Below are 16,213 nucleotides of genomic sequence, written 5' to 3'. Positions count from 1 at the left end.
ATAATATACGGGACAGTGTAGTACCATGGATCAAAATTTATATTTATGTTTTTTTAAAGCCTTTTTTGAGAATTTAAATATTAAACAGATATCGATAAAACTTTGTATTTCATAGTACAAGGTATATGAACCATAGTACAAGATCATAATGTACCATGAATCACACCAAATGTATCCCAGAGTCATCCCCAATTTGTACAATGGGCGTTTGTGCTAAAACTTTTTTATTGCTTTAAAAGACTTTTGTTATCGAGCAAGACATCGTGTGAAATCAATTTTTATTCTATTGGGCTCTCTTACAGTCATCCTCTTCTCTAAGCGGACAGCAACTGTCATTTTTATTGACTCGAAGAGATTGAGACTTTAATTTCTATTTTTTCGTTTCAAGGTACATACATGACTTGCGTCTTTTTAAACTTTACTTCTTCAACATTTTAAGTTACGTTAAAATAATCACCAATAAACAGAAATTTAAGAAGAATTTTAAATTAGAATTTAAAACACAAGCAGTGAATTTTTATGTAAATGAACAGCAAAAGCAATCGTTTTTTAGTTTGAAACTCTAAAAATTGTTATTTCTATTTTACTTAAAAACAAATTAATATGGAAAATATTTTCCATCGGTTGTCTTCTAATAAATGAACTTTCTATTCAGTTGTTATCTATTAGAGCAATATTTGTCGAGGAACTAAAGAGTCATTCAAGGTAAAGGAGCTTAAAGTACTTCAGGGTAAATTGTATTTGTGGTACTACATATTACCCTACACACAAGTGTAGGGTATACTTGGTATTGTTATAATATTATTATATTCATATTATATTATTTATTATTAAAACTGTATGTGTTTTGTATATACGCAGCATGTCACGCAATCATGTTTTTAAATAATTTACTTGTTATTAGTCAAGTATATTAAATACAGAGTGTCACGTCAAATATGCATATTCTAAGCCTGTTTATGACTGCTATATTGACTGCTTGACGTCATCTGAGATTTTCTCAATTGTTTCTAACTTTCAGTTTACAGAAAGATCTTAAGTTTAATATTCCTTCTTTACACGATATTCGTTCAGAACTTTCTATTTAGTCGTACAATACAGCTACAATAAACGAAAAAGAACAGTTTTTTGAACGGAAAATTCATGAATTCTTCGATTAATACGCAAAAAAAAACATTTTTTGTTTGAATGTGTATTTGAATAAGTATTAAATAGTGGGATATCCGGTATGCTGTATGTATATAACACGTAAAACTAAAGAACGGATATACTTATGTAATGACATTTGAAAAACAAGTGAAGCCTGACCATCATTTGTCTGTACCAAATTATATATTTGAATGCGTAATGCCTGCTGCAGTGCAGAACATTAAACTAAACTGACTGATTGTATTTCTTTTAAGGTGAAGATGGAGAAGTTTTATTTCAGTACATAGCGCGCCTCAAACAAATTCATTCTTTGTAGTGGAACTCTTATTAGTAGGAACAATTATAAAAAACCATATTTCGGTATACAAAAAAGGCGCAAAGTAGACTCGGATAAAATAAAATAAAAACAAGTAAAAACAAACAACTGAATGAATTAATTGTTGAAATACCATGCATAAATAGTGTTGATTACTTTATCACATTGCACATACATATACAATTTATATATTACATACTATACAATTTACGCCTAATTTGCGCCCTCACGGGTAAACAGTGATGTTTACGAAAAAATGTTTCAAACAAAAGTTGTTTATTTTTTTATAAGGAACATTTTTTACATTTCAACTTTTGTTCAATTTCTAACGGTTTACAAGATGGCCCTACGGACCCATAGGTCAAGACCCAATTGACCTATGTTGCTCATTTACGAACTTGACCTCACTTTTTACGTCCTGAGTACGCTGTAAAAATTTCAGCTTGATACATTATCTCTTTTCTTGAGTTATCGTGCCCACAGACAGACGGACGGACGGACGGACAACCGGAAATGGACTAATTAGGGGATTTTAAGAACAGCTATACCAAAATTTTGTTGGTAGCATCAATATTTTTAAGCGTACAATAAAAGCTTGTCCCTTAAAAAGTATTATTTATTAAAAAAATTTTTTTACGACAATATGTATTCTTCTTTATTACTACTCGGGCAAATTTTTCATCTCATTTAAGTACTTATTTCTAGGAAATTAATACACTTGGCTCTTTGCCTATAAACTCATTTATAAAACTAACCACATATTTTCTAAACAATTCTTAACTAATTTATTTTACAATTTGAACCTGAACAGAACAAACATATTATGAATTCATATTCATTCATATTTGAAATAATAATTGAAGTTTAACCAATTCACGCATGGGAATATCTTTTATGATCATATGAAAACGCAATGCAATGAATTTTAAAAACAACATTTACAATGTATGATGTAATTTTTATGAATGAAAAAAGGAAATTGAAATTATGTTTTTACAAATATTATTTATTTTATCTATATCAATTTCTAATCGGATAAATACACAGTAAAAAATAATATAATTACATAATTTTTATATTTATGTTTTAAATGTATATTTATTTACTTGTTAAATTTTCTTTCACAATTGTGTAAATTACATATTATTACACTTTACAAATATCATTCATTTAATAATATGTCAGAGAGTACTCTGAGAGTTATAGAATTTGAAACAGATTAATTTGTGCAAAATATACGAGTATATTTCCCATCTCCTTTTGGCAAACCAAAGCCCTCTTTGTTTAATTGGGAATTTTAAACGTCCATTTCTTGCATACTAGTAAAAATTTTTAAAAACCAACTTTCCTTTTCATTCTATTCTTGAAGTGAGAAGCTTCAAAGCTGAAGTGAGAGCTTTTCATTCTTCATCTGAAGTGATAAAAAAATTAGCACGATCCCGCAATCGATAGTTATCAGCTTTAAATACATGTATATAAACTTAATCGTGTTATAAACTTCGATGTATTTTATTCAGATCTACTCATTTTATTGTTTATTCAGTTTATTTCCAGATTAAAAATTTGCGTCTCTTGTTTTCTAAATATAATTTTTTCCAATTTTTATTTCAAAAATGTACTACCTTTTAAATTATACAAATTTGTTTTATGCATTGCTTGCCATGAAAATTAATCCATAAATTCGTTTTGAATAATTAAAATTTGTTCCAACAAATGGTGGTTTATCTTTTAATCTCCTTTTTGTCCAGACTGGCAGTTTTTAAGGATGTTCAACTCTCAAAATTTGAGGGGGGCGAGGGGAAGTGTGCCCTATTATTTAAATAAATAAATGACTTCAAAAGTACGCATATTTAACATTGGTTTTATAGTAAAACGGTACATGGATGAGTTGTTTTCATAGATTTCCCCAAAACTAGTCGGTGGAAATTAAAGAAAAAAAACTTGAAATTATAGTTAAAACCTCAGTAAATTATTTAAAATAAAAAAACTCGTTGTGTCAGACTAATTTTAAAAAAAATAGATATTTTCAGTTTTGATGGTGAATTATGGCATAACTTGACAATATAAGACAAAAAGTAAGAATAAAATTTTTCGATATCTAAAGTAATTTTCAAAATATCGAAAATTGAAAAGTTTTATTTAGCTTTCGATGTTTCACAAACCAAGGCAGATATCGAAAAATTTCATTTTTATTCTTCGTTTGCATTCATGAAGTTAGAACAAAATTCATCATCAAAGTTGAAAATAAGGCACAATAATTTTCAACACTCAATTTGAAATTACCTTGGTGCTCGTATGAACCCTTTTACTGGTTTTTCAGTTTTTCCGCCTCTCAGTATACGTTTATTTTCTTAGAGTAATTAGGTAATTTTTTATTTAATTATTTAGAGTTATTACTTATCCGCAACACATATGTTGTCTTTTATTTTACTTGTGAAGTGTAGTAATTTTATTAAAAGAAGGAAATATTAAATAATATATTTAAATTTGTGTTTTTTAAAATACTCATCACTTTCTCACAACATTAATTTCTTTGAATTAGCATATAGGAAATCATTGATCATCATAAAAGTTTTAATAAATTTACATCTAAAATTTTTCATATAAATGAAACTTACCTTTATTACACATTTCAAAATTGCTCTTAAGGACTTACATCCACGAACGATATTAGTAGACAAATAAAAAAAGAAAAAGATAGTATACTGCAATTTATTAAATGAACAAAATTTTACCTAAATTTCAAAGAGCTGTATCAACGCGAGAAATCATCGAATTTGGAACATCAGTAGCTCATTTAAATACTTGTACTTTCTATTTTTGGAATCTATTGCTCAATTTTTATCACCCCTTTCTACTGGAGTAAAACTAAGCAAAAAAAGACTGTTATATGGATTAAAAGTTCGGGCAGCGATACTTTGGGGTTTTTCTTTTCACATCAAAATATTACTTTCTTCTAGTACTTTCTTATAGTCTAGTATCACGGCAACACTAATGCCCCTTACTTTAAAGGACCTTCGTTTGGGTTATAATATATACAAAGACTAGATTGATACCTGCCCGTTTCACTGGTCCTAAAAGTAAAAACCACCGCTTTATAGCATCCACCCTCTCTTGATATACACAGTTTTCAATTTTGTTAAATGTAAAATAGTCATAATTAATTCAGTATATCAGAATAGTTGGTCATGATTTGTTTGACATTTACTATTTTAAATTTTTACATAATTCTTTAATTTATGGTTCATAATGATGGCCATAGATCTGCTCCATCTATAATAATCATTTTGAACCATAAATTAAAGATTTCTGTAAAAATTTAAAAATGGTAAATGTCAAATTAAATTAAATTTTTTTATTTTTTTAAAATATATCTTTATAAATTATAGTTCATGTGTTATTCTGATATATCAGCTATATTGCTGTACAGTTTCATTAAAAACCAATCGCTAGTTTTAGCGTGAAAGCGTAACAAACATACAAACAAACAAACATGCCTACTTTCACATTTATAATATATAGGGATAGGGATAGGGATAAAAATGGATTAAAGCACAAAGTAGAATCTTACCTTTAAAATTGGCTAAAATGTTAAACTTAAAAATGAGAATTGTTAACAATTTTGTCATTTCTAATAGGTATGTTAATTACATGATTGTGTATAAGTACCGTTATTATTAACGAAAACATGTGAAAATACTGAATATAATAGAATTGTTAACATCATGTAATCAGTAATATGTATCTAATGTATGAAATGAAATGAAATGAAATTAAATAGATAAAAATAATATAATATACATATTAATCTACACGACAAGACAACTAAAACAGTTAGATACGAGTAGTTGAGAACGTCATAAAAATCATTTTAATTTTAATATATTGTTTGTTATTATATGAGAATAATAATTAAACGTAATAAAAAAATGAAAAATCATTATTTTATTTCACTCATAAATATTTCAATTTTATTCTAAATGACGTTTTTTCACATACAATTTACATATTTCATTTTACAGTTTCTCAAAATTACAGTTCTTTAAAAAGTTTATGTGTTCGAAATTTTACATTTTTTATTAGAAAAGCATTCTGCCTTTAAATTCTTCATAAAAAGTATGTCTCATCTGGTTATCAGATATTAAAATGGTCAACTCTGTAACAGATATTCTCATGTTGCAATTTTTTTCTGAGAAATGCTTGTACACCAACAATAAAGTACATAATCCGATACAATATCCGTGTATCAAATGATTCAAAAACAAATTGTATATATATTTCATTTCTAGGCAAAAACGATTAAAATCATCGTTTTTTTTTATATTTAAAAATAAATCTTGTGTAAAGAAATATCATGAACTTAGCGCCACTTTTTTCCAATTTAAATACATGGTATACATTAAATATAACTGTTATACTTTTTATTATAAAAAAAAGTAATTTTAATGATCAGTGAGGTACGAAACGCCGCGCTATATCAAAAGTTAGCTTCAGAATAATAATAAATATATGTTTAATATTTAAAAAAAAAAAAAACTAGTTTACTACTTTAATTCATAATAATTTGTTCGAATTCTTCTATACAGAGGTATTATATAAAGTATCTTTTTATATTTTATCAAGTGCAACGAATTATATAATTTATATTTTTTGTTTATATATGTAAATGTGAATTTATTGGAAATATACAGAGTGGCCAATAATAATGAACAGACATTTAACTGTGACCGAGAAACTTTTAAATTATTCACTTATTGAACTTTAATGCCTCCTTCACACTCTTGCAAAGTAGCACAAAGTCGGGCTTGCACATTCTCGACATGACTTTTATAATTTAGTAGCTATTTGGGTTTATATTAAACATTATTGTGTTACTGATAATTTCTTATAAAACGTTTTTCACATAACAAAATAATTATTACTGTTAATTTTATGAAAGAAATTTTATTTTGTTATTGTAATACACATGAAAATAATTTTACTAGCTATTAGAGTTTCTACTCGAGAATTAACGAGAAATTTATCTTACGTCGAGACAAGAAAAATAATGAAATCTCGAGAAATCAATTCCGTGCGCTAGTTTACTGAAAAAACATTCATATAACACGTAGATAATAGATTATAACCAAACTCAAATTCTACCTGAACCGAAGTTTTCTACATCGCGAACTAAGATAATGAAGGGGATCTCAAACTCCACTATAAATTATTTGAACTTCAATTAAAAAGATCCATTCAGACAGCTGAAACTACAAACAAAATCAGTCACACTCACATAACTATAAACTTAATTTAAAAAAATTCTTAGCGCAGGAGCTGCGTTAGCTAAGCAAATTCTCTCAGTGATAAAAAAAAAACACATTTTTCTTAAGATTGAATAATGCATTTTAATTTTTCAAAAATTTTTATTTCGAAAACTAAGCGCCTAGAGAAAAATCACAAAAGTATTTTTTTGCTTAAAACTACTCAAAATATTTTTTATTATGAAAAAATTCAAAATTTGTACTTTGAGCAAATTGAAAATAACATCGTGCTTTATTATAAATTTCAAAATTTCTAGAAATACTCGAGAAATCCTGGTCGAGAATTCTCGTGCCTCGAGAAATCGAAAAGGTCGAGAAACCAGAAACCCTACTAGCTATACGCATGGGAAATGTATTAGCTACTGCAGCAACTGTTGCCACTTCGATGTCAGCCATAGCAATGGGACACTTGTGAAGTAAGGCTAGAGTGTAATAATGATTGCTTCATTTTGCCCAACTTTGACGAGTATACTCGGCGAGTATACTCCGCGAGAGTGTGGACGCGGAGCTATGTTTTGAACACTCTGATTATTGCAACAATCACGAATAAAAATGAACACTCAGATTATTGCAACAATCACGAATAAAAAATTTTCATTGGTCTGGTTTTGCATAATATTCTCTGAAATTGATAAAAAATAAAAATCAATTTTTATTCGATCACCCTCGGTATAATTTATTTAAAAATAAATAATATAATAATCAAACATTTTATTAATAACATGCTAAACAATTTGCATTATTCTTTCTTATTGATTGTAAAAAAAATTTATATAACATTAATTAAATTCTTTATAGGTACTTTACAGATATCAATTCCGTTATCTATACTTTGTATCCATTTTTTTATTTATTTTGAGTAAAACAATCAGTATTGATATTTAAGTGGATCATTTCTTCTAGAAAAAAAGTACAAAGCCAGAAAAATTTATAAAATCTAACCTGAATTTCTTTGTTAAATATTTGATTAATAAATTTCGATATAGAAATTCGATAACACCAAATAGGGAATATCGGTGTTTCTAAAGATCATTCATGTAACAGCAGAGAAAAAAGATTTTTCGACTAACTATAAAAACAAGATAAAAGCCATCAAAGATTGTTTGTATTTCATTCTAGCAAAGTAAAATTTCTGTCTAGTAATTTAAAATGCTTATATCACCCGTATATCTTTTATTTTAATTTTAATTTCACTTTTTGTCATCTCTTTTACGGTATTTTTCATATTTTGTTAATAAATGCAAAAAAAATATCATTGATATTCCTTATTGCTGCATTTATTCGACGAGTACCTCGATTGTTCTACTTGAACAAAATAATAGCCGTCTACTTCTCCGTGTAATGTGAACAAAAAGATGCGAACAACCAAGAATCATCTCATTGAATTTAATAATCATTAGGTGCCATTATGGACATTATCATCCACCACCTATCTTTGAAGATGGTTCATAATACCTTGCTAGGTAGCTAGCTAGCTATACATATACAAGAACAATAATATGGTAGGAATATTTTTAAAAAAAAAACATAAAAAAAGATAAAATGAATCTCTCTACCAATTTACTACTGAATAACAAACACTTCATTCTCTTGCTTCTTGTTTGTTGTATAGAAACGTTTGTTTGTTTGTGTGTTCACTATATAACTATATGAACAACATTCATGAAGAAGAAAAAAGAATGAGTCTATTGTTAATGTATACATTAAATTACTACGAATATGTTAAAATTATACAGAATGTCTCACATATTCTCAGCACTATAACTAAGGGAGCGTCCATAAAATACGTTGCTCTCTCTTACTATGGACAGAACGTAGTTTTTTAACCCCCGAATCAAAAAAGAGGTGTTATAAGTTTGACCGCTATGTGTGTGTGTGTGTGTCTGTCTGTCTATTTGGAGAAGGCTGGAAGGAAAAAGGTAATTTATTAGAGAATGCTCTTAGATATGTTTCAAGTGCGAATTTAGAGTTCCGTACCTGCAAAATTTGTCGGGGGGTTTTTTTAATTTTCTAAATTTCACTTGGTTTTTTATTATAGTCAAAGCTTTTATTATCATTGTAATAAGCGTTCATAAAATATAAAAGTACTAAGTACTCAATGTTTGAAATTAAATATCCATATACGCCAACTTAAACTACAAATTATTTTCATTATGGCAAAAGATATATATAAAGAAAATTTTGTACCTTGGATTCATTGGTACCGTCTTCTGGCATAGCTCAGCGTAGCTTTTGAACTAATCTCCTCTCTTTCTTGATCGCGCCATGTGGTTTATAGATGCTCTCTACCTGCCTGTTGAGGAAATAAAAGGAATAAGTTGTTTGGAGATTGTTGAGCCAGTATTGGTTCACCCTTTGTGGAGATAATTGATCCAAACATGAAGAGTCTATATATAAATTATCAGCAAAGTTTGGTCCAAAAGCTTACAAAATAAACGAGTTCTTTAAAAACAAAAATTCACTCCCACCTCTTTTTGGATCTAAATCGACTATTCTAGTATTCTAGGAAAAAATTAATAAGCACCAAAATTGTAGGAAAACAACTTCTATGATAACCATTATTTGCGTAAAATTAAAAATAAACGAGTTATGCAACAAACAAAAATTCGCGACCATTTCTTTTCGGATTTTAATCGAAAAATATCGATCCTAGGAAAAAATTGATGAGGATCAAAATAGTAACAACCATTTTTCGCGTAAAATTGAAAATAAACGAGTTATTCAATAAAAAAAAAATGCACTGTCACTTTCAAAGTGATGAATGACGCAACAGGGTTAGAATCACTAAAACGGAAATGTAGACTGCCAGTGAGCCTCTTCCAAAGATTCCAGAATGAAAATTACTGTTGGTATTTTTTCCCGCGTCAAACTCTAATTCGAATAGGCTAATAGTATTTATCTCACGTGATAAAGTAGAGACCACAAGTCGTTGTATCCAAAGTTTTGAAAAGTTAAAACACCATTTTTGTGACACGCAATACCATAAGATATAAATGAATATATATACCTGCATACAGCTTACAATCTTCACCTTTAATAGTAAATATATTTAAATGAAAACAATTTAATTTTTTGTATTCGTTCGTTTAAAATTCTTTTTTCATGTTATGCTAGAAACATAATAATATAATATCACACATTGTTATATAATAAAATAACATATGTATTGTTGTGAAAAATGGTACAAACAAAGTAATACAATAATGATTGTGTACAGTATTATTATGTGGCGCTATTATTGTTACATAAAAATACAAAAATAAAAAACAAACACTGAAATATTTATGAGTATGTTAAAATATTGCACTAAATTCTTAGTTTCTTTCAAATAAAATAACATTATCATTCTAAAACTATGCATTGCAGTAGTAGTCAGTCAGCCACCATAATAATATCTATCTCACGATTAACTTTAAAAATATCATCACATAAAATTGCTTTCTAGTACATTTACTTAAGCATATATGAGCACCAAGGCAATTTTAAATAAAAAGCTTGATTTTTTTTTTTATATGAAGTTGGATTAAGTCTAAATCCATCCCGAAAATTTGTGGGGGGAAACAGGGGCTTGGCCGATTATTTTAAATAAATAAATGACTTCTAATGTAGGCATTAACATTGGTTTTATGGTAAAACGGTAGATGGATGATATGTTTTCATAAATTTCTCCAAAACTAGTCGGTGGAAATTTAAAAAAAAAACTATTTAAAGTGTTAAATTATTGAAAACCAAAATAAACCATTGCATCCCACTAATTAAGGATGTATAAGCATTGGGGGGCAAGGGAGTGCATCATGCCACGGGCGCTACTCACAAAGGGCGCCAAATGGTCTGCAAAACAAAAATTGCTGATAATTTTAATTTTTATTATTATTTGATTTCTGGAAAATATATTTTAAATTTAGTGCCAAAAAAATTGCAAGTCTTTTCTACTGGCAGGGCTGACTCGACATGTGTCTGTCAGCACTTTTTTATGGCATCTACCGCTCTGTGGTTACATAAATTGTCTTCTTTCTTGATTTGTCTGATAAAATAATATGCTCTTGAATTATTTGCGACTGAACTAACCAAAATTCGAGACAAGCTTTGCGAAGAAGCAATAGAAAAAGCGAAATCTCTTTTTGAAGATTGGGATATTGATACAACAATACGTGTAAGAAGACGCCGCAAAATGCCTGGAGAATTGGCTAGAGATACATAATAGGTATCTTTTGAACTAATTCTAAATGATCATATACATTTCAAAATTTAGTCTTGTTTTCTCAACTACATTTTTGACTTAAATTTAAAACCTAGCTTGCATCTATGACTGATTATTTATTTTACTTTATTCATTTATTTACTTTATCATTTCGAGTATATATTCCATAATATTATTTGATTTTCCAATGAGGGAGGGGGGCTAAAAAAGTATTGTGCTTCGGGCGCGAGTTAAGCTCGCTACGCCACAGTAATAGGAACAAAAATATTTTAAAAAATATTATTTTTTAATTTTGATGGTGAATTATGTTATTAATTAATTGACAATATAAGACGAAAAGTAAGAATAACATTTTGCGACATCTGTAATTTTCAAAATATCGAAAATTGAAAATTTTGTTTAATTATTTAGCTTTCAATATTTCGAAAACCAAGGCAGTTATCGATAAATTTTATTCTTATTAAGTTATAACAAAATTCATCATCAAAGTTGAAAATATGGTACAAATAATTTCAACCCTAAATCTAAAAGAGCCTTATAGTGCTCGGACCACCTTAATTGAAAAACTCACATCAAATTGAAGACGAAAAACAAGATTCTTTAAGTAGCATAAAAATTTTCATAAAGTGGCGTGACTAAAGTTTTCAATCAAAACGTTCTACCTGTGGAAACTTGTATCTAGTACTACTTAAAACAAAACCAAACATTATCAAGGAATTTTGTGGATTCAACAATTTATTAAATGAAAAATAATTTATAATATAAAATTTTCATATTATTTTGAATCTATAAAAAATTTTTGATAAACACCACTTTGTATTATAAAATAAATAATATCACAAACTATTGTTAAAAATTATAAAAAAACAATTATTTATTAAAAACAATTACAGTATTTTTCTCATATTTTATAAGCAAAGAAAAAAAAACTATAATAAATATTTTATAATACTACGGGACGGGCTGGTTCTCTGGCTTGGCTTTAATGTACAGTTAAATGATTATTAAAAGACGTGCTTAAAATAATAATTGTTTAAAAAAAGAAGTAACAAACCAACATATTTATATAATGAATAAAATGAACATTGTATTTATTTCTTTTTTATTTTATTTTCAGGAGCTTCTCCTACACGACTAATGTCAAAACGATCATCAACAGTTGTTGCAGATCGTGGCATTGTGTCTCCCACATCAAGCACTCCTCCAACAAAGGTAAGCAAAAATATATATTTTATTTATTATTTTTGCATTTATTATTATTTATTTTTAATAAAAATAAATAATTTTTGAATAATGCTTTTCATTTTTATTTGGATTGTGAAATTATTATTAATTTATTTAAATTATCTTCTATTTATTTGTTTATTGGTTCCTATTGGAGAAATTATATTTCTTATAATAGGGAGTGTTCAATATTTTTTGAACTATTCAGAAATTATGAAAAAAACAGGGTGTCTCAGAAGGACCGTAAACTAACATTACACTGCTACAAAAAATTTTAAGTAGAATAACCCTTATAAGTTTTTTGCGAAATAACTTTTGAGATAAATACTATCACATTTAATTTGGTCACGTCAGTAATTTCATAAGTTGTTGGATACAAACGCACTTTAGACACAGTGTGCCATGTTCGTGACGTAATAAATATGTAATACAGAGACTTACTTATTTTTAAAATAATCTAGGTAAAATTAAAGTTATTACGTCATTTTTAAGTGATGAAATATCTCATTAGTGTTAGATCGAATCAACAAATTTTTGAATACTTTCCTCTTTGAACTTTACCTTCCCCCCCCCCCTCTTCTCTCTCTCTCTCTTCAGTATTTTGTTTCTTCTGTATATGCGGTTATTCTGGAACACTCTAAAGCTATATGAAGCTATCTAAAGCTATGAAGATAATTTAAATATACAATATTATTATAAGCCTATTTTCTCAAATTTAAAAAAAAAACACAATTTTACAGCTATCAGAAGTAAAAAAAAATTTTCTTTTACTTACAATTCGGAAAAGGCTTATAATAATAATCAATCCATACTTTTATTGGCGCTTCTCATAAAACTGTGATTTTACTTTGAAATAAGACTGCACTGTTTTCAATCATTTGTAAGTTCAAAATTCATAACAGGACAGTGCGATCTCATTTCAAAATAAATTATTTCTATTCACGTTTCTACGGTAAAATTATATTGTGTGATTTTGATTTTAAAGCTTTTACTGTTTTTTGATAAAAATGTGCATGTCATTGCTTTTTGTAAAAGTGGCCGTTGCTTTGGCATGAGTTGGGCATAAAAATGATTGAAAATATTATCCGAGAAAACAATCACAATACGTGATATTAAATACTCGAACAAAGGTATTTTTGGGCTAGCATTAGAATCTCAAAATCTTTCTTCTTAGAAATAAATTAAGACTTGATATTTTACTCTCGTAAGAAACGAATTTTACGAATTTTACGCGAATTCATTTTCGAAAAAGATAGTTGTACTGTAGACTAAAAGTGTTGTGGACATTTCTGGTTCTCATTGCATAATTTCGTTGTTTGATCTCAACTTTACATATAATGTTACTACTAACAATACCTATACTTTTTAATAAGTCATTTTGTATTGTTTGCATTGTAAAGTATTAGACCGCGAGCCCATAATGAAGCGAAATTTCTTTATTTTGTCTGCCTTTTTAAGGAATAATAAAGTCAAGTGTGGTAAAAAAGAAATTTTAAAGTTTTAATCATCAAATTTATGGAAATTAAGTTTTCGAAACTTGTTTTTCAAGAACTTATTTTGTTGTCCATCTTATATGTTAAAAGAAATTTATTGACAACAGGATCCGTGGAAAATAATGGGAGGAACTTTAAAGTGCCGAAATCCACCTTTTTCCACCTATAATCCTTTTGCCAGTATTATTTTGTCATATACAATAATTTTGACAAAAAAAGTCGTTGCAAAATTCGATTTCCGATAAAAAATTCAAATTTCTTAATTACCAAACCTATTTTTATCAATTCTCAAAGAGGTAGACAAAAAGAAACGTGGCTTCGCTTCATAATGAACTCACGGTCTATGTACTTTTATATTAACTATAAATATATTATAATAATATTTAAATAATATTATTAAACAAGTTTCGCTTTTATTTTTATTATTATGATCATCTTTGTGTGATAAAATTGATGATGAAAGTTCATACACTGCAGGTGATAAAGCAATATTTTTTATTTTCATTTGTTTTGTTTCTTCATGTATTGGTATTAGTTTTAAATAATATACATTTTATATTAATTATTTCCGTATTTGTTGTCATTACTAAACAGCCGACAAATTGTGTTTCCTTATTTGATCTACAACTACTTACTTACAATGTTGCTAGTTATTCATTTTCGAATTCTTCAAAACAAAAGTTTGAGTTGATAACATTTCTTAATATTAATTTATTGCAAAGAAAACGAATACTTTTTTGAGAAGGTATAAAAATTGATCTATGTCTCAATTTCAGAAAAAGTTTAAGGTATTTCGATATTGTAAAAATGAAAACGAAATCAAAAATTTGAAATTTTATTTATCAATTAATCATCCTTTTATACGTCTTTTGTGAAACATTCATTTCGATTCTTTGTACGGCTTATGAGAAATTAACTATCAAAGTTAGTGCTTTTACCAAAACAAGTTTTTCATTTTTATGCACAGTTCTTTATTTTGGTGTGATTATGAAACTTAAATCTTGAGGAATATTGATAACAGTTTTTTATGTAAATGATAATATTTTTAAAAGCACTTATTGTAAACCGTACAGAGAATCGACTTGAAATTTATATAGAAAGCGTATTAAATACTCATTAATTGACACAACAACACTTTCGTTTTACTCTCGAAACGCCTTATTTACTTCCCTGCGCCAACACCAACACATATTTATAGAGCTCACGCCTAAAAAAACTTTCGGATTACATCACAGTTAAGATTTTGTACATGTGTTCTGTATGTCTTGTGGACAACTTGTTACATAAGAAAATTCTTGGAAACGAGGTGTTCTCTTTCACGGAAGCAGGAAAATTTTTGATTACGTCTCCAAACTTAAAATAAATTAAATCACGAGTCTGCTTGCAAAGTTTCATCTCGATTGGATCATGGGAAAAGGGTTAAAAATCGATCCAAAGTTTTTTCTACAGACAAGCAGACATGCAGACACTACGAAAGAAAGGGAATAAAAATCATTTTATTCAACATTCAATAAAACTGGTGGTCCAGTGACCGAAATTATAATTTTCTTAATCTGATAGATATTACTTGATTTATTAGGAAGATAGTCCTTTAAACGATGGAACAGGTTTTCATCAAACGTGTCTAATCCCAGCTTTAAAAAATAAAAATTTCAAATAAACAAGCACAAAAATTTTGATCTATTTTTTGCGAAAATAAAAACTGAACCATTTGAAACCTTTCTTTCGGGTTTTATTTCTTCCCATTCGAATAATTCAAGAATGAATAACTCAATTTTTATATACTGCTACTATACGCCGAGTGCATTAAAAAATATAATATTTATTGTTTACAAAAATCAAAATATTTTGCATCATATTACATAAATTTTGAAACAGTAAATATTTACTTTTAGATAACATGTTTCTCAGATTGCACACCAAATTTTATCGCGATAAAATTAACAGCAATAATCACTGTATACTCTCAAGTTTAAACACAGTACCTTTCTGTAAATGTAATTCTTAAACACAAAGCTTATATTAAAGCATATAACATAAATATTAATTTTTATAAAAAATGTTTTTCACACGTGACAATTTTCATAAATATTACGGAAATTTTATTCAATAAACAACTGAAATATCTCAAAACTGGTAAAAACTATTTATATATTAGAAGGAAAAAATATTATTGTTAAATAACTGAAATGAGTAATCGATATGTATAATAATAATATAGATATCCTTATCGCATATGTATTATAATTAGTAATACTTTAGTGTATTGGATGCCTCATTTTAATAGATATTGTTATTTCTGATTTAAAAAATTCTAAAATATTAGATACTGTTTTTAAATATGTTGCAATATTCTTTGCAATCAACGTAATCCACAATATTGATAAATAAATAAATATATTTTATTGAAATCAGTCCAGTAGCTTGTGTGATTTGTGGCATCGAAAATTTAAATATATCACGTGACCTAAAACATAGATGACATGACAGATATATCCATAGACCATCAATTAGTTCAGTGTAGACA

The 16,213-nt window shown here is 27.6% G+C and overlaps 1 protein-coding gene across 2 annotated transcripts in view; it reads left to right on the top strand.

Annotated features, from left to right (window-relative positions):
- The window catches only part of LOC123296583 (MICAL-like protein 1), a 284,328-nt gene that overhangs the window by 245,266 nt on the left and 22,849 nt on the right, over positions 1-16,213 (top strand). Inside the window, exon 4 of one of the 2 annotated variants that reach the window (XM_044878111.1) lies at positions 12,087-12,181. In XM_044878111.1, the coding sequence (XP_044734046.1) occupies positions 12,087-12,181 (95 nt within the window). Of the gene's footprint in view, positions 1-12,086; positions 12,182-16,213 lie in introns of those variants that run through there. The other variant, XM_044878113.1, reaches the window with a different exon arrangement.

Source organism: Chrysoperla carnea, chromosome 3 (genome assembly GCF_905475395.1).
Source record: "Chrysoperla carnea chromosome 3, inChrCarn1.1, whole genome shotgun sequence".
Lineage (NCBI taxonomy): Eukaryota > Metazoa > Arthropoda > Insecta > Neuroptera > Chrysopidae > Chrysoperla > Chrysoperla carnea.
Note: the sequence above shows the minus strand (reverse complement) of the source record. Positions and strands in the feature narration are given on the sequence as shown.